This window comes from Podospora bellae-mahoneyi (assembly GCF_035222275.1).
Source record: "Podospora bellae-mahoneyi strain CBS 112042 chromosome 1 map unlocalized CBS112042p_1.2, whole genome shotgun sequence".
NCBI classification, from domain to species: domain Eukaryota; kingdom Fungi; phylum Ascomycota; class Sordariomycetes; order Sordariales; family Podosporaceae; genus Podospora; species Podospora bellae-mahoneyi.
The window spans coordinates 402322-422935 of NW_026946360.1; the positions used below are offsets into that span (position 1 = coordinate 402322).

The 20614-nt window shown below is 52.2% G+C and overlaps 6 protein-coding genes across 6 annotated transcripts; 2 read left to right on the plus strand and 4 right to left on the minus strand.

Moving 5' to 3' along the window:
- Positions 1–57: 57 nt before the first annotated feature.
- QC761_122740 (uncharacterized protein) lies at positions 58–2326 on the minus strand. The gene is made up of 4 exons (XM_062875537.1): positions 1954–2326; positions 1706–1863; positions 865–1463; positions 58–734 (listed from the first exon to the last, which is right to left on the minus strand). Exons 3-4 carry the CDS (start codon positions 1285–1287, stop codon positions 549–551), a joined length of 609 nt encoding a protein of 202 aa, XP_062736103.1. The 5' UTR covers positions 1288–1463; positions 1706–1863; positions 1954–2326; the 3' UTR covers positions 58–548.
- Positions 2133–6645, plus strand: QC761_122750 (uncharacterized protein). Its single transcript, XM_062875538.1, has 8 exons — positions 2133–3653; positions 3716–3755; positions 3845–3989; positions 4109–4382; positions 4436–4459; positions 4510–4780; positions 4830–5214; positions 5268–6645. The coding sequence occupies exons 1-8, from the start codon at positions 3428–3430 to the stop codon at positions 6549–6551; spliced, it is 2649 nt and encodes an 882-aa protein (XP_062736104.1). The 5' UTR covers positions 2133–3427; the 3' UTR covers positions 6552–6645.
- QC761_122760 (uncharacterized protein) lies at positions 5217–9093 on the minus strand. Its single transcript, XM_062875539.1, has 4 exons — positions 8757–9093; positions 8124–8684; positions 7995–8062; positions 5217–7930 (listed from the first exon to the last, which is right to left on the minus strand). Exons 2-4 carry the CDS (start codon positions 8212–8214, stop codon positions 7778–7780), a joined length of 312 nt encoding a protein of 103 aa, XP_062736105.1. The 5' UTR covers positions 8215–8684; positions 8757–9093; the 3' UTR covers positions 5217–7777.
- A 748-nt stretch (positions 9094–9841) lies between these two features.
- QC761_122770 (uncharacterized protein) lies at positions 9842–11273 on the plus strand. Its single transcript, XM_062875540.1, has 2 exons — positions 9842–9985; positions 10068–11273. The coding sequence occupies exons 1-2, from the start codon at positions 9884–9886 to the stop codon at positions 11097–11099; spliced, it is 1134 nt and encodes a 377-aa protein (XP_062736106.1). The 5' UTR covers positions 9842–9883; the 3' UTR covers positions 11100–11273.
- A 24-nt stretch (positions 11274–11297) lies between these two features.
- END3 (endocytosis defective-related protein) lies at positions 11298–13033 on the minus strand. The gene is made up of 2 exons (XM_062875541.1): positions 12131–13033; positions 11298–12065 (listed from the first exon to the last, which is right to left on the minus strand). Exons 1-2 carry the CDS (start codon positions 12600–12602, stop codon positions 11341–11343), a joined length of 1197 nt encoding a protein of 398 aa, XP_062736107.1. The 5' UTR covers positions 12603–13033; the 3' UTR covers positions 11298–11340.
- Positions 13034–14399: 1366 nt separating this feature from the next.
- QC761_122790 (uncharacterized protein) lies at positions 14400–20155 on the minus strand (the record flags this gene model as incomplete). The annotated part of the gene is given in 7 exon segments (XM_062875542.1): positions 14400–18086; positions 18142–19145; positions 19231–19272; positions 19292–19326; positions 19385–19493; positions 19563–19619; positions 19698–20155. The coding sequence occupies 2 exon segments, from the start codon at positions 19024–19026 to the stop codon at positions 14400–14402; spliced, it is 4572 nt and encodes a 1523-aa protein (XP_062736108.1). The 5' UTR covers positions 19027–19145; positions 19231–19272; positions 19292–19326; positions 19385–19493; positions 19563–19619; positions 19698–20155.
- Between the last annotated feature and the right edge of the window lie 459 nt (positions 20156–20614).

Sequence of the window (20614 nt, forward strand, 5' to 3'; positions counted from 1 at the left end):
GGTATTGCGTTTCGTGTGATTGTCGCCATGGCGAGATGAATTATTGAGCCGAAGACTCCGTGTGAGACTGGACATTGCAATACATTCATAGGCATCAGCAGGCTCGACATAAGTTGTGCCCAGCGAACCCTCTCACGCGATTGGAGAGGGCATTCTCAGGATAAATGAGGGTGTGCATTCCCGAGTCTCGTGGCGATAGATATATCAAAAGAGATTGCTCGCCCAGTCTTGCCAAACCATGAAAAGTGTGAAAACAACCAAGGAAAACGGACTTTGCAGTCATTGCCTATCTTTCTGACACCACCCGCTGCCTTTTACGAATAATGGAACACTGGAAAAGAAAATGAAACTTATGGCTTGAAACGAAACGTGCTGAAAACCTGGAATCCCACAGTTTTTTGGAGGGTGACCTCCGTGGTGGTACCTCGTACCGTCTTTACTGGCCCCTTCAAACCCAAGCTCCCTCAACAGCCGTAGACGATCCGCTAACCAGCCCGACCTTGCTTCCTTCAACTCCTACTCCTGAGCCCTGGCGCCGTACAAGGCTCTTAGGCACCCGCAGTCGTTCGGCTTTGCTGGGTCTGGAGTAAAATATCCTTATAGAAGAGGGTAACCCCCCTCTTCGTGGCCGCATCAACGCTGGTCCTGCTAAAGTTTGGAATTTTGCCCACCTCGACGTAGCCGCAGCTCTTGAATGCCAGCTCGGAGGCGGAATCTGTCTCTGTTCTCGCCGTCTTTTGTCGGCGTGTAGCCAGATTCGTTAGCATACCTTCATATCCTTTCATTTCTCTCCACAAAAAAAAAAAAAAAAAAAACACCAAAAACAGTAACAAAGCCTGTGAAGAAAGTAGGGTAGGTACTCACCAACAGCGACCTCCCCTTCCTCGCGCTCTCATACTCGCACGCTTGAATCAAACTCCTCCCCCCTCCTTGCCTCCTGAACTTTTGGCCAACAATCAGCAGGTCGATGACACCTCGGAAATCACCAGCTTGCGACTGATCAAGCTCGACCATGGCTATCCCGCGGAGGTCCTCGCCCTTTGGCTTCTGGTTTGCATTCTCGGACGGAGGCAGCAGCAGGATGATGATGCGGGTCTGGGCTTGATGCTCTGCTATCCGGTCTTTCCACCAGATCAGGAGGCGTTCGAGGGACAGGGGAGGTAAAAAAGGGCCGATGGCAGTGGTGCGGTCGATGTTGATGCCTGAGGCGTAGATGGCGGCCATGTAAGGAATTAGGTGAGCGTGGTGCTCGGGGTGGAAGACGGATGTCTGAGATGGGGACGTCATGGTGACAGATTTTGTATATGATTCAAACTGATGCGGCTTGTAGTTGACCTGTAGACTCTGTTTCGGTGTGTGGCTGTTATGGTGCTTGCATCTCGGCTTATGGTGGTGTTGTCAGAGTCATAGGGGAAGCACAAGTGAAAGTGATGTCCAAAGAACTCGTGAGATATTTACTGATGCTGTGGGTCAGGTTAACCAGGGGAGAGCACTTAAGGTGACAATAAAGGTAAGAAAAGAACATTTAAATATCTCAGAGAACAAGCATGCTGAGATGGGCAAGAACAGTCGAGGTATAAAGCATTGCTTCTTCCTGGGAGAAGATGGGGGGGAGGGGGGTGTGATAGAGAGGGGAGGGTGGGGGGCATCACTGCTTCTTGAACCATGGCTCAACAGACGGGAAAGCGAGAGGTAAACGACGAACCTTGGGGGGGCAGTACTTGGTCGTGTGCACTCGCAAATCTGGATTCACAGGCCATCAAGCTTCACCGGTCCTTCGTGATAGGGACGGGATGTTGGGAGCAGGCGGGAAAGGTTCTTTGCATCTGCATATGCGTATGCATGCAGATGTATAGTATTGTTCTGTTGAGATGTGGTTAAGTGGCTTGTCCGTCATCGGGGAATGGGAAGCTGCTCCCCCTTGCTGCCAGGGACACAGCACCATCTACACACCATTCCCACACTTGCCAGCCCAAGATGTGGAAGGTCCCGTCACAATGCTGCAGAAAAAAAAACCCTAAGAAACAGGGACAGCCAGGGGTTCCCGCTTGGTTTAAGGCTGAATTAGGACCTTGTTCCCAGTTCGCAGTGGCTGCCACATCCTCGTTAGTGCGGGGGTTCTCTTCAGCAAACAGGGTCTCTTATCATGATTTCTTCGAGTCCCTTTCCGGATTCTCTCCTGCTGCGAGGATCCGAATGTTTTCCTCTCATCGAATTGCAACACCTTAACAAAAACGGTCTTCCACAACCGATGCTTGTGTGACAGGTGAGGTTGTTGACGCAGATCATTCCGGGCCTGGCAGCGGCGGCCACTTAGCCCCGCGGGTGCGTGGGCTTCCTTCGGCAAGACGCGCGCAGCGACCTCGGGCCCTTTGCTTACCGACATGACGCCCACTACGACTTACCAGCCACTGCGCCGCCAATACAACCTCACCACGCTCACTCCCTACGGGCTCTTTGACCAGGAGCATGGATTTCAGAAGGCATGGAAAGTATGGCACTTGACCACTGTCACGATCATTCTTTCACGCTTCCTGTTGCACAATCACAGTCACGGCCCCGATGAGGATGCTGTGCTGGGTTGAACATCGGGCAATGCCGGCTTTACCTCACGACATCAACTCTCTGATGTACGCTTAACCGTCGTCACATGCGGTCCCACCACGACAGCTTCATGCTATTGCTAGGTACGGAGTAGATCAAATTCACCGTCCCAATACCCGCCACACAGCCGCAGAATGCAAGTCAGGATCAGTGAGTGGGCTTGCGGATGGGGATTCCGCTTCCGGACCGGTCTTCAGCCCTATCAGACTGGCAGTTGCTGTCGCATCTGCTTCATGCTCGATCAGATGGGCCATTGCCGTCAGCGTAGCGAATTGCCTCCCGTCGTTGCAAGACCACTGCTGGACTCCGAGTACGACGGCTTTCCCATTGGCAGCCCGGCAGCCCGGCATCTCGGCGGACGGCGACACAGTCAGCTTGATCCTACCTGCGATACCATTGGGACTTCTCGCAGCTCTAATGGGGCCAAGAAGGCGGCTGGTGATAACACCATATCGATCACTGTGCTGGTGAGGGGCATCCTTGCCTCAGCTCAGCTGGCCATTGACATGCGCAGTCTTGGAGACTGGATACCATTTTTCTTGCCGTTTCTAGTTTCGGATTGCATTGCTTGGGAATATTAGGTGCAGATTCCGTCGTCTTATCCACTTGCTGGATTTATCGTACGGTATTTTCTCCCGTCTTTTTCTTCCTCACTCTGCTGTCCTCGTGCGGTCGTCGTTGGTTGCCTCCCGTTCTGCTACGTTGAAATAGTTCCCGATCGGCCCCGCCCCCGCCCCCGCAACACCAACACAACATCAACGCACGCTGTTGATCATTGCTGTGAACCGCCTGTCGACAGCTCGTCACTAGCCCTTTTGGCACCATGGTTATCCACTCCCTCCTTCGTAAGGCCAAGCAGGGGCTCAATGACATTTTGCCCGGAGAGGACAAGCATTCGCACACGCACGAGGGTTACCAATGTCGTGAGAGCGAGTGTGCAGAATTCAGCGAGAACCGCCATTGCTCATTTGCCCCTCGGTCGAGAGGGAATGCGAAGTGGTATGTGGATGGCGCAACCTACTTTTGGGCCATCTCCATGGCTATTGAAGGTTCATAACACCCCCCCCATGTCTCATCAGTCACACTCAAGACATCCGCTAATCCTGTCCAGAGGCCCGAGAGTCCATCTACATCCTCGATTGGTGGCTGAGGTAATGCCGACCCGTCCTCACCGTCCCAGAAGGAATCTTGTTTGGGTCTTGTGACAACCAGCTGACCGCTTCGTATTTGCACATCACAGCCCCGAACTGTACCTGCGCCGACCCCCGGCCCAGAATGAGAAATACCGCCTGGACAGACTGCTCAAAGCCGCTGCTGAGCGAGGGGTGAGGGTCTATGTACTCGTCTACAAGGAGGTCGAGGCTGCTTTGACACGTGAGTTTATCTTGACACGGACACGCAGGGGTATCCATACTCATCACTGTCATAGTAAACTCGGCTGTAAGAGACAATGCTTACCCGTTGACGTTAAACCTGACTTGATCAGAAACTGAGACCGTGACAGCACACCAAGAATCATCTTCAGGGACTCCATCCCAACATCAAAGTGTTCAGATATCCCGACCATCATCCAGCCAAGAATGTTGTCTCGGGTCTCCAAGACCTCCACACAAGTCTCGTGAGCCTCGATCTCAAGAACTTCAACCTTGCCAAAGCATCACAGAACGCTGTTGAGGGTCTGTATGGTACCGCCGATGATGTGGTTCTTTTCTGGGCACACCATGAAAAGCTCTGTCTCGTTGACGGCAGGGTGGCTTTCATGGGTGGCTTAGATATGTGTAAGTCCCAGTGGTAACTGCAAGACCTGAATATCTGCTAATAACATGTCAAGGCTTTGGTAGATACGACACGAACAGTAAGTCTCGTGTGTATAAATAGTCCAAGGACATCAGCTCACCATAATAGGCCATCCCATTGCCGACGCGCACCCAGGTAATCTGGACAACATCATTTTCCCGGGACAAGATTTCAACAACGCGAGAGTGTATGATTTTGAGGAGGTCAACAAATGGGAAAACAACAAGCGTAAGTGGAATCAACACTTGCCATGCAGTTGGTTGATACTGAAAATTGTAGTCGACCGGACTAAGGCATCGAGAATGGGGTGGGCCGACGTTGCTATCAGCTTGTCTGGGCCGATTGTGGACAGCTTGGCCACGCATTTCTGTGAACGATGGTTCGTTGCAGCCTCCGGCGTGTTGCCCGGTGTACTAACCCAAAGCTAGGAACTACATCTTTGACAAGAAATACTCCGGTCGTACTAACTTGAAGGTCCACCGTCTCACGGCCCCTGGAGTTCAAAAACACTCCGATTATGGCGCCCATGCCTTGATGGATCAAGGAGAGGAGCTCCTGGGCGGCGTTCAGTCCAAGATCACCTCCAAGCTGGGCAAATTCTGGGGAGGAGGTGGAGAAGAGGCCGGTGTTTCTCAGGTCCAGGCGCCGCCTCATCCTCCTGTCTGCAATGCCAATGAGCACGGCATCGCCAACATCCAGTTGGCGAGAAGTGTTTCGAAGTGGTCGCTTGGTGTGAGAACCGAGCATTCTATCGCCAACGCCTACATTGACGCCATCACGAACGCTAAGCACTTTGTCTACATTGAGAATCAGGTACGGGTCTTGTTTATTGTTCAGGGTTATATCGGGTGCTAACCTCTCGGCAGTTCTTCATCACAGCCACCTCCAACAAGCAGAGACCGGTTCGCAACAAGATCGGCAAAGCCATCGTCGATCGTGTCTTGCGTGCTCACATAAACAATGAAGACTTCCAGATCATTATCATGATGCCTGCGGTTCCTGCCTTTGCTGGCGATCTCAAGTCTGAAGGTGCCCTTGGCACCCGCGCGATTATGGAGTTCCAGTACAACAGCATCAACCGCGGCGGCAGCAGTATCATCGAGACACTCAGGAGGGAAGGCGTCCATGACCCTTACAGGTACATCAACTGGTACAATCTCCGCAACTATGACCGCATCAACAGAAGTCAGATCATGACCCGTGCCGAACGCGAGAGCGGGGTCAGCTACGAAGCTGCCCATCGCGATTTTGAGGACCGGTACAGCTCCTCAAACTCCGGCGGGAACAATAGCTACTACCGTCGCTACCAAGCGACCGCGACTTCCCTGACCGACCAGAGCTGGGACACCGTCTCGCCCTGCTACATGGAGAGCGGCCTGTCCATCCTCGGCGTTCCATGGACTGGTAGCCCCGAGGATGAGCTCGACGCCTTTGTCTCTGAGCAGCTTTACATCCACACCAAGGTCCTCATCGCTGACGACCAGCTGGTCATCTGCGGTTCTGCCAACCTCAACGACCGCTCTCAGCTCGGCGACCACGACTCCGAAATTGCCGTCATCATCGAGGACCCGACGCCGATCAGAACTTATATGAATAGCCGCCCGTACACGGCTTCCCAGTTTGCCACCTCCCTCCGCCGCTTCCTCTATCGCAAGCACCTCGGTCTCGTTCCCCACCAGCATCCCGACCGTCCTGACATCAACTGGACGCCTGTCACCCACGACGCGGTCAATCATTACGACTGGGACTCCCCTTCGGACCGCCTCGTCGCCGACCCTCTTTCGCCCGACTTCATCAACTTGTGGCGTGGCACCGCCCGCCGCAACACCGAAATCTTCAGCAGGGCCTTCCACCCTGTCCCCAACGACAAGGTCAGGACTTGGGAGGATTACGACAACTTCTTCTCCAAGCACTTTGTCATCCCCGGCGAGCCGGCCGAGCAGGCAGAGGAAGGGTACAAGAACGGCAAGGTCGACTACGGGCACGTTGTCAAGGAGAACTTTCCCGGTGGTGTGGGTGAGCTAAAGATGTGGCTCAGCGGCATCAGGGGCAACCTTGTGGAGATGCCGCTCAACTTCTTGATTGACGTCCCTGACATCGCGGAGGATGGGCTGGCGCTGAACAGCTTGACGGATGAGCTATATACCTGATGATACCTGAGGTGGCTTGGATAGAATGGTCTGATTTGGTGCTGGCTAGCTGGTCAGTTGTCGTGAAGCAATACATGTTCTTTCTCGTTCTCTACCCTCCTCGTTCTTGTGACATCAGTCTTGTGGCTATGCCTTCAGTAAGATGTCGCCAACACGGAAGCAGAGTCTCCCCGCCGTGGAAAAATGATTCGCCTTCAACATCAAAAAAGGTGTCGAGTCCAATTCATACTGAACAGACCAACCAAGACTGTCGGGGGCAGCACCTTCCAACGCTCCCTCTCCATCCTAGCATTTTTGGTGCGCCGGGAGAGACAGACAAGCAGGTGGCCACGCTGGTAGAGAGGTCCGGCGTCGAGTCTCGGCGCCCGCTTCTTTTTCAGAGTTGGTCTTTGACCTCCTTTAACCCTATATTTTTGTTTAGCCAATACACACATCAACATCTTCTCCGAAGCCACGCAAAGAACAGCACCTCATTTCCCAAAGCCAAAACATGCTATATAAATCTAACCCCCCTGTTCACTGAAGAGGTATATCTATTCGACCCAAACAAGACCGACAATCTGAATACAAGACACCAAACTCTCGCTGATCATCAAACCTCTTATACATACCCCTCCCTACCCCCTAAGGACACAATACCTACCCAAAAACACCCGAAACGACCCAGGCAAACCACCCTCTACACAGTTCGTGACCTCACCCTCGTCTTTTGTTTCGGCAGTGGCGCTCCCGGCACCGGCAGATCCGGCTAATTCGGCAACGTGAAGGCCGGGTTTACGGACATGTTAAAGTTCGCAGCTGCGGGTGCGGGTGCTTGCCGATAAGCAGCTATGGCATTTTGGAACGCCGTTGGCGTCAATACTATTATGATGGAGGTGTCAGAACTTGGGGCCGCATGAACCTGAGTATTCACTGGCGTCGTTGTTGTAGCTGGGGGAGTCCTCCTCTCAGCCGGAGCTGTGGTGTGATGGAATCACAGGCCAAAGAACCATTCCCAACAAAGGCTAAAAGATGGTGAGGAATATCAAGAGAGAGGAGAGGCGGGTGAGGGCAATCTGAGGGCACGAAAAAGAATGTGAAGCATGCTTGCGTGAAAATAGTTGAGTGACAGGGTGCGCAGCTCGGTGATGAACTCGTTGACGGGTATGAATAGATTTCCAATGATTAGATGACAGCTCTTTGGCGCCAATGTTATACCTCTCGCGATATAATCGGCGGCGGTGCATCTAGTTACCGCCAACAGCCTCGGGTTCCTTGTTGGCGTCATAGCCGTACTTGGTCTTCATCTCCTCAATCTTGGCCACGTACTGCTCCTGAGCCTGCTCGGGGGTCAAGCCCTTGTTGTCAACGTCTTGCCAGGCGTTGTACTTGGCCTTGCCCTGTTATGGTGATGTCGGGTTAGCGGGTGCCGCGGAGGGAACATAGAGGGGGAGGTGGACGCACTTTGAGGTCGAACATGCCAGGCTTGGCGGCATCGGCAATCTTCTCGCCAGTGGCGACCTTGTAGAGACCTGAAGAGCACAACCTGTTAGATGACGCTGACAGACTAGTGCAAGGAGAGACTGGACGCACCATAGATCTCGAGGAGATCCTCGTTGGAGGGCTTGGAAGTCAACTTCTTGGAGTCGACAACAGCCTTCTGGAAAGCCTCGCTGTGAGCCATTTTTGCGGTAGTGTGTGAAGGGTTTGGAAAAGGGAAATCTCTAGTGCCTGCTGTGCTGAGTGCTGGTTGTATAGTTAGGGAATCTGTCAAGTGTCGCAAGTGTTGAGGAGAAGAGATCTGGACCTGTTTGTTGGGGTCATGGCGGGGTCAGCTAGGTCAGGCACGGGGTGGTTAAGCCGGAAAGCGCGGGGTCAATTGCTTGTCCTGACCATGTGGAGCACATGCGAGCATGTGAGTGGAAGGGAGGTGGGCCGTGAGGTCATCCTCCATCCAAATCCGAACACAAGACGGGCTTGTCAGACGGGAACGGAGTTTTCGAGAGAGAGTCTGATAGCGGGAGGCAGGTGGAATTAAGGATGCTTGTTGAGAGGGCATTTGAGTGTTCCCACAACACCATCGTACGAACACGGACCCTCAACTTTAAGGGCCATCGAAATCTCCAAGCACCGGTGCACTGGCAGTCTCTCCATCTTGGTGTGAGATCCATCAACACAATGACCTCAAAACGATGACAGGAAGTAGGTTTGAGAAAAGTATGTTACCGGAAGGATACAGCCACCATCATACATTTCCAGTCAAGAAATTTGGGAGTGGCCAGTGGTGGCTTTATGTTTGGCAACGTGACAGCAAGGACAGACTCTTGAGAGCTTCGAATCTGACCACCCCAGGCTTCATGCAGTGCATTATGCGGCCAGAAAAACAATGTACAGTCGACACGAACAATCAGCCACTTATCGACAGATTCTCGTAGGTGTCTTCCAAACATGGCAAAACATGGGGTGCTTCGGTCCCGAGCAATAGACAACGTTCAGTCAGAAGAAGGTTCGGACGACATCTGCTCTTCCAGCTTTTGTTCGGCTCATCCAGTGACCGCCCGAGCCGCCAAGCATTGGTGCATCTCACAGGGGTAGGGCTATTTTGGGATTAGCTTTCCTTTTCCACCGCCGTCGGCACATCGGCGGCAATTAGCTCCGGGGTTGGGGTTTCGGGCCCGTCCCGTCTTGTTTATCGACCCCCCTGGCCATCAAGGCTGTGATGACAGATGCTATCGTGCTTTTTGCACCTGGATTTCCAATTCCCATGTCATCAAGGCTCCTTGATGACTGATGGATGGCGTTTCCCCCCCGTTTCTTTGCTCTCCCTTGCATGTGGTCCGTTATTTTGTCCAAATACCGGCACGGGCTGTTGATGAACCTCTTGGATCGACATCCAGAATCCCGTCTTCTTAACAGGGGAGCGCAGCCAGAGGGGACACGAAATCAACAACGTTGGCTGTTGGCTAGCAGCATGCATTGCCGTATCATCCCAGGAACAAGCCACTGGATTGTCGTCTGACGGTGCTAATATCTCCCTTTTCTGTCGCATTGACACAAAACTATCGATAGTTGAGCTGAATTAGGTAGCATCATGCTGTGTCTCTGTATCCGAGACCGAGCCATGCATATTCAAGCGACAGCTCGCGCAACACGCAGTCACCCACCGTCCGTTTGAGTTCGTCTCAGATGCCGGGCCCCAAGTAAAATCCATAGCTTGTACAGTTTCGCTGGGTATAAGAGGGAAGGGGTGCCCGTCACACTCATCCGTACACCGTTTCCTTTCTCAAATCTCCGAATCTGCCACACTTGCAAACCAACAACAAGATAACAACCACCACCACATCACCAAAACAATGGCAGACAAGAAAACAGTCGTAATTCTGGGTGGTTCCCTCGGTGGACTTCACGTCGCCCATGCACTCCTCAAGAAGCATCAACAATACCCCAACTTACGGGTCATTCTCGTCTCCAAAGCAAGTCGCCTGCACGTGACCCTCCTCATCGTCACCACATGTCCTAACCCCCCTTCACCTCTAGAACACTCATTTTTACTGGAATATCGCCTCCGTCCGCGCCATTATCCCTGGTCAAATCCCAGACCAAAAGATGCTCCGCGAACTCTCCGAAGCCCTCCAGCCATACCCCAGCAACATGTACGAGCTCGTCATCGGCGAAGCCATCTCCTCTGATTTCACCGCCAAGACCGTCAAAGTTCAGCTCAGCAACAGCGCTGCCGACGCTCAAACCCGTGAAATCGTCTACGACCACCTCGTTCTCGCCACTGGAGCCCGCTACACAAACGACACCCCCTGGAAGGCCAACTCCGACTATCAATCCCTGATCAACCTCCTCCACGAAACCGCCTCCAAGGTCGAGAAAGCCGGCCACATCATCGTTGCCGGCGCGGGAGCCACAGGTGTGGAAGTAGCCGGCGAGCTGGGGTACGAATACGGCAAGACCAAGACCATCACCCTTTTGGCTTCTGGCCAGCACGTCCTGCCCGGCGAGCAGGAATCTCTCAGTACCGCTACCGAGAACGAGCTGAAGAAGCTGAACGTCACTGTGCAGAAGGGGGCTCGTGTAAAGGATGTTGCTCGCTCTGCCGACGACAAGTACACGATCCAGCTGGAGAACGGCCAAAACCTCGAGTGCAACCTCTACCTGCCCACGCAGGGCATGGTGCCCAACTCGGATTACGTCGATACGAAGCATCTCGACCCCAAAACCAAGACGGTGCTCGTGGATGAGTTCCTTCATGTGACTGGTGTGCCGGGGAATAACGTTTGGGCGGTGGGGGATATCGTCAGTAAGCCGAGAGCTGGCTTTATGATCACACAGAAGCAGGCCTCTTCTGTGGCCAAGAATGTTGAGTTGAGCCTGCTTCAGGGCAAGGAGCCTGTCCTTGCCAAGGGCCCGCCAGTTGACATTCTCGCCTGCGCGGTTGGCCGGGGGAGAGGCGTGGGCAGGATGGGCTCGATCAGACTGCCTAGCTTTGGCGTTTGGTTGGCGAAGGGGAGAACATTGGGGATGCAGTTGGTGGACCAGTACATCAATGGCAGTATTGCTTAGGAGCGCGGCTCCAGAGCCGGCAGACAAATCAGAAAACGGAAGAGAAAGGACGGACAGACGAGCAAGCAGTTATACCCATGATGAACTTTGGTGTGTGCTTTACAGGCGATGGGCGGAATGGCTTTTGTTTTCCCCTCGATACAGAGAATCAACCTAATACCATAATGAAGAACCCGAATACATCAATGCCAGGAAACTCGCTCGTCATTGTGAACCACTATACATTATTACCCGCCTTGCATCACCGAGAGATCTTCTCCTCCTCAATCTCCCTCCTCAACTGCTCAAGAACTTCCTGTCTCGACCTCAAATGCGACTCCAATCCCTCCACTTGCTCCCTCACGGTCTGGAGGTCTTCGCTGACGCTTTTCAGGTTGCTTCCTGTCCTGCTCTTCCCCTTGCCTTCTTCCAAGTCTCGCAGCTCCTTTCTCTTGTAATCCAAAAGTTGCTCCAACTCCCTCTTGACCAGCGCTGGCTTGGAGTCCCGCTTGCCACCTTTCCTCGCCTCAACCCCTTGCTCAATCCTGGCAAGCTTGTCCTCCAGCTCCTGCAGCTGCTTCTTCAGCCTGACCTCCTCCCACTCGGCATCGCTGTTTTTCGTCGTGGTGAAATCCGTGCCCTTGGATGTGAACCCGCTTCTCCCCAACCGAGTGAGATATTGGTCACCAAACTTTGCCTTTCTGCCTGTTGATGTCTCGTCGTCGGCCTTGGTGGCCCACCGCGACTTGGCGGCTTGGTTGTCGACTTGGTAGTCGATTTGATTTCGCTCAAAGCTCGCTCGGAGGGAGGCCGGGACGGTGCGCGGGATGCGGTAGCCCTCGTGTCGGTAGTTGAGGATGTGCAAGAACGCCAGGCAGGCATCCTTGTTGATCGTCTGCGAGGCGTTGGGGTTGATGAGGTTCCATGCTGATCGGACGTCGGTGTCCGGCACGTCCAAGCTGTTGTAGAGATCGCTGAGGGCCTCGACTAGTTCTCATTTGTTAGCATCTCCTCAACCACCCAGTGGGTAATGAGACCAAGTCAACACTTACAATTAATCTCCCCCCTCATATCCCTCCCCTCCCTATACACCGCCTCATACCTGCTCTTGTCCTCCGGGCTCATATACCAATCAAATCCATCCTTCAACCCCTCCTCCTCCTCCTCATCCTCCACCCGTTCCATCTTTGGCTCCTGTCCCCTAATCGCCTTGTTCGCGCTCACCAAATGGCTCTTGCTCTCCGGGACCAGCCAGTCCGGCAGCACTTTGGGGACATCAGCGTACTCCCCGTTGAGCAAGTCGAAAATAACCCTCATCGCGACGCAAAACTCCTCAAAGTCAAGGTTGCCGTCGTTATCCACATCGGCGAGATCCCACACCCGCTCGAGCTGGTCGTCGCGGAGCCCAGAGTTCTTGAGGACGGGCGCGGCCATCTCGCCCGTGAGGAACTGCCCTCCATTGGTGCGGGTCGAGAAAATGTTCCAGTAGGTTTCGATTTCTTGGGGTTCGATTCGGGGCGCCATGGTCGGTCGATGCTTCAGTTGGCCCAGGTTGGGAAACTTGTTGTACTCGGAAGGTGGACCAAATTACGGGGGACTCGGGGCGGTCGAGCGGTTACAACGGCCGGTACGACGAACGTTCGGGAAAGATGGGAGCTGGAATTGACAAATTTCTGTAGTTTGTTCAAGAATTATAGCAAAAGACTGCAGGCCTTGTCTTTATCGACGTCGTGGGGTGCCGATGGCGCAGCAGGTTGCAGAGCGGGAAGCTTGGAGGTTGGACCGGCCACAACCAAGAGCTGACGTCTCTCCAGCCCAGCGCCAGCCAAGTAATTAAACTGCGCGCGAGCACTGCTTGTGGCGCGCCGCAAGCTGATCCCTGTCAAAACGCCCCCTTTTCTGGAGGCAGACTGTGGCACGCGCACGCGCACCTTGAGCTGTGCGTTGTATATGAAATGTCTTTGTGATCCGTGCTTTTTTTACTAAGGTTCTGCTCTTATTTGATATACAAGCTTGCATTAAATAAATAGTTAAATATACCTTTAACTAAAATTTAATGGCTATTAATACTTATACTATATGAAAAAGTGTACTGAATGTATAGCAATATTAAGCTATATAATATACTATATTTTTTATTACTTTAATCATATTTTAGCATATATATAGCTAAAAGTATGTATTTTAGGCTAGCATTGGCTCTTAAGTGGAGGTACTATTCTTAACACTAAACGGCGGTAACTATAACTTTGTAAAAAAGTAATAGCTATATATTTAAACTATTAAAATTATTAATTCAACTATATCTATATCAGCAAAGTAGTTTAAAATAACTTTAGTTAATAGACAATATTAATATATTAATTAGTATATACCAGCTTGATTATTAGGCCCTAGTATAGCTTTTTGTAGCTAATTGAACGTATTTTAGGCCTTTAGTTGATATTGAGTTGGGTGGTCAGGTCTTTGACAAAACGCACGGTTTATCTGGACGTTTCGTATGCAACGTAGAGAGAGCCTCACGATATTCCACACCTCACCAAGCTTCACGACTACGTTTATAGATATTTATCTTTATCCATGTTTACAATCATTATTCATCTTCAAGGCCAACTCCCCGCCCGCCATACAAAACCCTACAGTTAAAATATTCTACAGAATCCTACAGTCGAAATAGTATCCCGCAGACTCTCGAAATGCCTTCCCAATCGTCCTCTCCAGCCAACATATATAGCAGAAAGAACCGGGTATCATGAGCCACACCAGACGCCTAGAGATCCAGATGCAAGAACTAGAATCTCAAAATACCGACCCAATAACACCATCCATGCTGGATGCCATGCCCAAACAATTCCCCTGCCACCCTGTCCTTTCCCCTGGGATGCAAATGTAAACGCAAAAGCAGTAAGCACCCAACCTGCAACCCAATCCTACTACGGGTATAAACACCCAAATCGCCTTATCAAAGAAAGGCAGGAAAAGAACGTCGAGCGCGAAATTTGTCAAACTCCTGATCCAAAGCAGCCTAAATTCTGGCGCTTTTCGTTTCCTGGACCAATATCGAATCCTAATGCATGCCAGTCGTAATATGCAGTTTGTTGTACAATAAACCCAACAAAGAAATACCCCAATCGCTGATTGTGGTGTCACGATGCTAATACTGGGGAAGCAAATCAACATCAACACACACTCTTGTCCTTCTGTTGTGTTCGCCCTTGCTAAGAAGTCAAGGCGATTGCTGAGACGACGCTTTTCCATGTTGCCAGTCATCTTGCTCGTACTTGAGCAAGTGTATCTTTGCGTGTCGCGTTTCAAGTCCTGTCATTTCATATCATTTCTCCGAAGGTCCTCCTTGCCTTTCCGGGGACGGAGAGTCCGGATAGTCATGAGACCGCCTATGGCGCCTGTGCTGGCTGGATCCTGAGACACATGCCTCTCGGTGCCAGTATCCTCGGTATCAAGCTCTTTCGGGGTCTTTTCGGCAGGAGCCTCTGTTGTAGTAGGCTCTTCACTCGCAGACTTGCTGGTGACCGGCTTCTTGCTAGGAGTCCGTTTGGAAGAAGAGAAAGAGTCGGAAGATGAACCCGCGTTACTCGGAATCAGACCAAACACAGAGCTTCTCAACCTTGTTGGGTATCTCCCCAGCTTCTCAGTTGTATCGAGTGCTGGTGGATTGTCCAAATCGAAGCCTTGGTTCTTGAGAACATCTGTGAGGTCATTCTCCTTCGATTCCCCAGCTTGTGGGTTCTGCTGTTGAATCTCCTTGTGGACTTCTCCGGCGGACTGTGGGGTCTGTTCGATGGTATGGCCCGCTTCTTGGTTTCCACCATCAGACATCTCCTGGGATTTCTCTAGGGATTCGTGCCAAGGCTTCTCCTGGGTCTCCTGGTTTCTCTGTGTCCCCTGAGTCTCCCTAGTACTCTCTTGGAGTTTCTCCTGGATCTCCTCATTCTGTTGGCCCTGTCTCTGTGTCTGCTCGTCTTGAGACCGGGATACCTCACCGCCCGTTGCTTTATGAGTGGCTAGATACACCTCATGCTCGGCGCGTGTCTGGGTTGGGATGTTGTTATCCAGGCTCTTTCCCTTGGGAGGGGATTGTGGAGTTGGCGCACCGGGATGCGTCGAGAACGGCGGGCCCAGCGCAGAGATGTAGGCCCAAAACAAAGAATCTGTCTCAAACTTCTCGCGGGTGTAAAAACCCCTGGACGACAGGAGTTCCTCAAAGCTCTCGCCCTTTGGGGCCATGGCTGGACTGCTGTGCCCGATGGTAGCTGACGAGTGGGTGACTTGTGACGACACTATCTTGGAAGGAGAGGGCGTGGCTGCTTGAGAAGCCAGCCGGATAGTCTTCTTGACAGCCTGAGTCGTCGTCTTTGTGCTCTTTTTGGTTGTCTTCTCTCCGGTCCCGACAACCTCGGCCCCCGACGCGCAATTTGACGTGGCTTGATTTTCAACCACATTCTTCCTGCATTGTTCTGCCGGATTCACGGGGAGCCACATGATCCCAGTGTCCTCTTCCAGCCATTTTCCACCGCCGAACGATCCGCCGGGTCGGTACTTGGTGTTGGGCAGGGCAGCTACATCAGAACGCTTCATAAAGCCACCCAGGCCGTTTGTAAACATGGTGTTGGCGTCTCCCCAGACACCCCCAGGCTGGCGTCTTCCCCTGACTGGTTTGTTTTTCTTCCCCTCATCATACTCCCCCCCATCGGAAAGATCCTCGACGGCGGGCGCAGATTTCCTTCGCAGACTGCGGCTTGTGCTGGAGCTAGCACGGGTGGATGATGTTTCGTCATTCACACGACGCTTCTTGGGACCGACCTGGCTCTCCTGAGTCTGCCCTGCCTTTCTCTTGTTGGTCGCTCGAGCAACAGGAGCTACCGTATTGGCCGACTTCTTGATTGCTGTGTTTGACCTCTTTCTCGGTTCAGCTGGCGCAGACCCGGCTGAGATAGCCCTCTTTCTCGACGGCAAAGATGCCCTGGATCTCCATTCCTGCTTGTTTTCCTGGATTTCGTCCTCATTGGTGAGAACAAAGTCGTTGTCACTGTCGTCGTCATCCGGAATTTGCTCTACACGCGTAGGGCGGGCCTTCAAGGGCCGCAGAATATCCTCTTCATTCTCTTCTGGCTCCGACTCTGACTCTGATGACGAAGTCCAGGTGTTCTGAAACTTGTTTCTCAACTTATCAACCTCCTTGCGCAACCTGGGATCTCGCTGCTGGATCTTGGGTCGGGAATAATTGAGAAGGGGTTCGCTGAAGCTTTCTTTCGGCGGTTGTGTGCTGGACGCTTGAGCATCCTTCTGTCTCATTTTGCCAACATGTCTAGCTTCCTCTAGACCAGTTTGTCTACCAAAGACCGGGATAGAATAGTTGCCTTGGAGATGGGAGAGTTGACCCGTGCCAGCTGAACGCCCTACATAACCAGCAGTGTGGTGCAGCGTCCCCCTTGATGGACGGGGCTGATCATATGTGCGATACAGCAAAGCCAGCTGGGTAGTGTTCATAAGTGGCATTTCAGTCCCACTGCCACTGGCGATGTTCCGCCTTGACAGCTCCCCGGATGAGACATGGTCCTGAGGGACATGGCCCATCCCGGACGGGTAAGCAGCAATCTGGGAAGCAGCACGGAATGCGTGCACACACTGACGCGGATCAAATGCTTGGCTGCTTCGGTCACCACGACCATGACTAGGCATCTGCTGTAGGCGATGATCCATTGGTCCAGGGGCACGACCATGAGACACGAGACCTGCAGCATCGGGATGCTCTCTGTGGTTGCTGCCAGGTACTACTCGACTGGATGCATGGCCAAAGGCCGGGCTCAAGGTGAGCTCCTGATGCATATCGATATCCAGGGGTTGTTGAGAGTGTGCGGGCGGCTGAGGATAGCGAGTCCGAATGATCATGGGCGGTTGTCTGAGCTCTTGGTCTTCTCCCATTGCCATTGCAAAATGAACGTTTGCTGGCTCACGGTAGCGGTCCGGTAGGCCCCACTGCGTCCCTCTGTCGTGGTAAATATGCTGATGCTGAGGCCCTTGAGGGAATTGAGGCTCGTCCTGCACTTGCAAATAACGCTGCCAGCCACCGTGTTGGGAATGTCTAGGACTGCCAGGCATGCTTGGGGGAGGCATGCTAGCGAAGGGGTTGATGGGAACACCATAGCTTGGGTCCGGTAGAAAAGCTGGAAAATCATGCTGTGCAAAATTAACAGGCTGTGCTTGTTCGGCATTACGATAACCTGCATCCACGGAATGCGGTTGGTGTCCATGCAGTCCTGGACGGAAAGAAGCCGTGGTTGAACGAAGTGGGAGAGCAGGATTCCGAATCGGAGCGTCGGCAACAAAGGCATCATCAGCAAGATGATATTGGCCGGGAGGCTGCCGGGCAGATGGGGCGGGCTCTGGGTTGATGAGGAGTCTCCTTGGGTTGATTGTACCAGGCGGAGGATCAAGCCTGACCAGCATCTCTGGAGTTGACAGGCGTGGCGGGTGCTCTTTCTGCACCTCATCCCAGGTGCTGGCCATTTTGTCAAGCTCCTCCGAACAGAAGACTTTGAAATGGGGTGGTAGGTCTCTGAATCCATCTCCCCAGAAGTGGTTGAGCGAAATAGGGAACCGCCTACCAGCGCCAACGCCAACATATCCACCGAGATTGGAAGCAATGTCCCCAAAGCCCATGAAAGTCATGAAATCCTTTGCCAGTCGAATCTCTTTGGCGGTAAAATGGTCGGTGATAAGTGGAGCGTGGGTTTTGTTGTACTCGTCCATCCAGGTGAGATCAGCAGCATGCAAGTGTTTCTTGATCTCCTTGTCGAAATCATCAATCTTGCGTTGCTCTTCACCGACCAAGTTCATCAACTCGGTGGCCTCAGAAGCGCTCAGCCGAAACGTGCGGATGAACTGTACGAATGACATGCCAGTCTTGGTCATTTCATAGGTAATGATGTATTTCGCGCTGTCTGACAGACTCACCCAGTCGGGGGCTCTCTGGCCGAGTCTACGCAGCTATCACTCAAAGGTTAGTCTCTACAGTCTATATCTTCAGAAATGAAATACGTACATCAAAATTGCGCGTCTGGTTGCGCTCAACCTCCTCAGCCTTTCTCTTAGCGGCATCTCTGTCGATGTGTACAGTATAGGGCCGCCTTGATTGGGGCTGTGACTGCGAGACTCCCACCTCGGGAAGCGCATTGCCAGGCACCTCGGGGTGTGTCACAAACGGGTCCTCATGTGGAGATGCTGTATCAGGAGGTGACGGACTGATGTCAAAATGATACTCTGATGAGGTCCGAGTCCAGTCTCCGACATCGTCATGATCTCTATCTCGGGGATCCAGCCCAAAACTTGGCAGTTCCGGGTCCACTTGACTTGCCCCGGGCAAAATGGCATCAAGATCCGAATCATCGTGAGCCTCAGGTTGGTTTGCAGCAGCAATCCAGTCCTCGGCTGGTGCGGAATAGGCAAGGCGGCCCCGGTGGCCATGGTTCTGAATGGCGGGATTGGGCTTTCCAGAGATGGTTGTTTGATCCCGGGTGATAGGGTTGATGGATGTATTCCTTGTTTGATGTGCTTGATCTTCTTTGTTGGCCTCGCTCTCATGATCCTCTTCGTCCTGATAATCACCACTGCCGTCATGACCGGTGTCAGCGGAAACTGCGGGTTGGTGTTGAGAAAGGATCGTAACTCCCCTGATTTTCCGCTTCTCGTTGAGGATGGCACCAGAGGGGCCTGGGCCAGGGTGATTGAATGGCAAGGTAGGAAAGGCGCACTCTCGGGCCAACTGGTTGTCGAATTGGTATACTGGGCGAGGAAAGTTCGAGTTGGGGTCGTCAGTTTGTGGCACCTGAGAACCGATGTAATTCTCCTCGCCTTCCCCGTCCGGGTCTCCAAACCGGGCTGGAGCCCTCCGCTCGGAAGTGGTGCGAAGCCGCATGCCTTCCGGCATTGTTTGTGCCTATGCAGGGTACTTTCAGGTGGTTGATATGTGCAGGCGCTGAACCGAACAATAGTTGATGACCCTGTTGAGCCAGAGAGATAGTACCGAAGGTAGCCGTTGGCTCTTTCCTGAAAGATGAGATCAATATTCAGACGAAAATATTCTGTTGAGAGATAGACGTCATAAAACACCCATACTAGTCTTATGAATTACCTTTCAGACGAAAAGCAGATTGCCAGAAGTCGGCAAGATATCCTAGATCCTGCCAAATTGCCAGCAGGAGTGCTGACTAGAACAGGGCTGTGACTCCTGATAGATGTCAATAGGGATACACAGCAAGTACAAGATGTTTGTTTGCACAACTTACAGACAATATGAGTCCAACTATGTGCTGCTTCTCAAAGCCAGACGACCTCGAAGGGCTTTCAGCAAGTTGCTGAAGTCGGTACAGAGAGGCCACCAGAACACTAGAGGTACTACAAAACCATAGTCGAGCTGGTTAGTAGCGGGTTTCTTTAGTCCCATCTTTGGGGCAGGCGACTCACTAAACCCAAGACTAGAATTTCCAGATTTCAGACAAGCGACTTGCAAGACAACTCCGACTAATACAGGATCTGTTAGTAACTTAGAGATATCAAAAGCCAATACTAATTGACTTTTAGCGGACATAGTGGACTTACCAAGTGCACAAAAGGGCCAAAAGGTCGCAAAAAGTCGCAGAGACTCGCGAAAAGTCGAAAAGAATCTCCCAAAATGGGGTCTTTCGACTCGACTCAGAACGACTTGCCACAAGAAAACTGAAACCCAGACGATACGATTGGCAAGATGGAAGGCGATGTGGTTGACCAGACAGGAATAGCGAAAGGGATTGCAAGTTGATACTTTTCAACAATACAGTATTCTTGCTTGATCTGATAATTGGTAGTGGTGAAGAGAAGGTAAGGGAGGTAAGTGAGAGGAGAAACCAAGATTAATTCCTTGGGAAATTTACGTGGGCTCCAATATGGCAGGTGGATGGATCGGCCCCGCGCGTCCAGGACCCGCGTGTACAGTATTTTGGAATTGCACGGAAAGCTCAAGTAAAGGAGGGCAGGCAGAGCAAAGTGGGTGGGAACACAATGTTGTGATCTCATGTTCCCTCTCAGCATTGCTGGCATCGATATGGATGAGGCGACAAGGGACCCTGTAAGGGTGGATATATCTTCAGAGTGTCACTGTTGCTTAAGGCGGGCAGCGAGGGAAGAAAGCCAAGTATGTTCACTCAATGGGCTTGAGGAAAGAGGACTGTAGATGGAGTGTGGTCCGTGCGTGGTGGTTGTCGCTCAGGGGTTTATTTACATCGTCATCAAAACATCACGTAGAGGCCGAGATAGAGCAGGCAGGTTGCAAACCAGATACACTGTGCAGGGCTATAGACACATGAGATGGTCGTGATGGTGTAAATTTAGATAAGGCACAATATCATAAGATACACAAATCAGGAGACCAAGAACTTGCTCTTCAGGGCTTGCAACCACCGCCGATTCCGTTGCTCGTGGGGCAGGCCAGCCGCAATGATTCAGAGGCAAAAACTCAACATAGAGTTTCCTTTTGATAG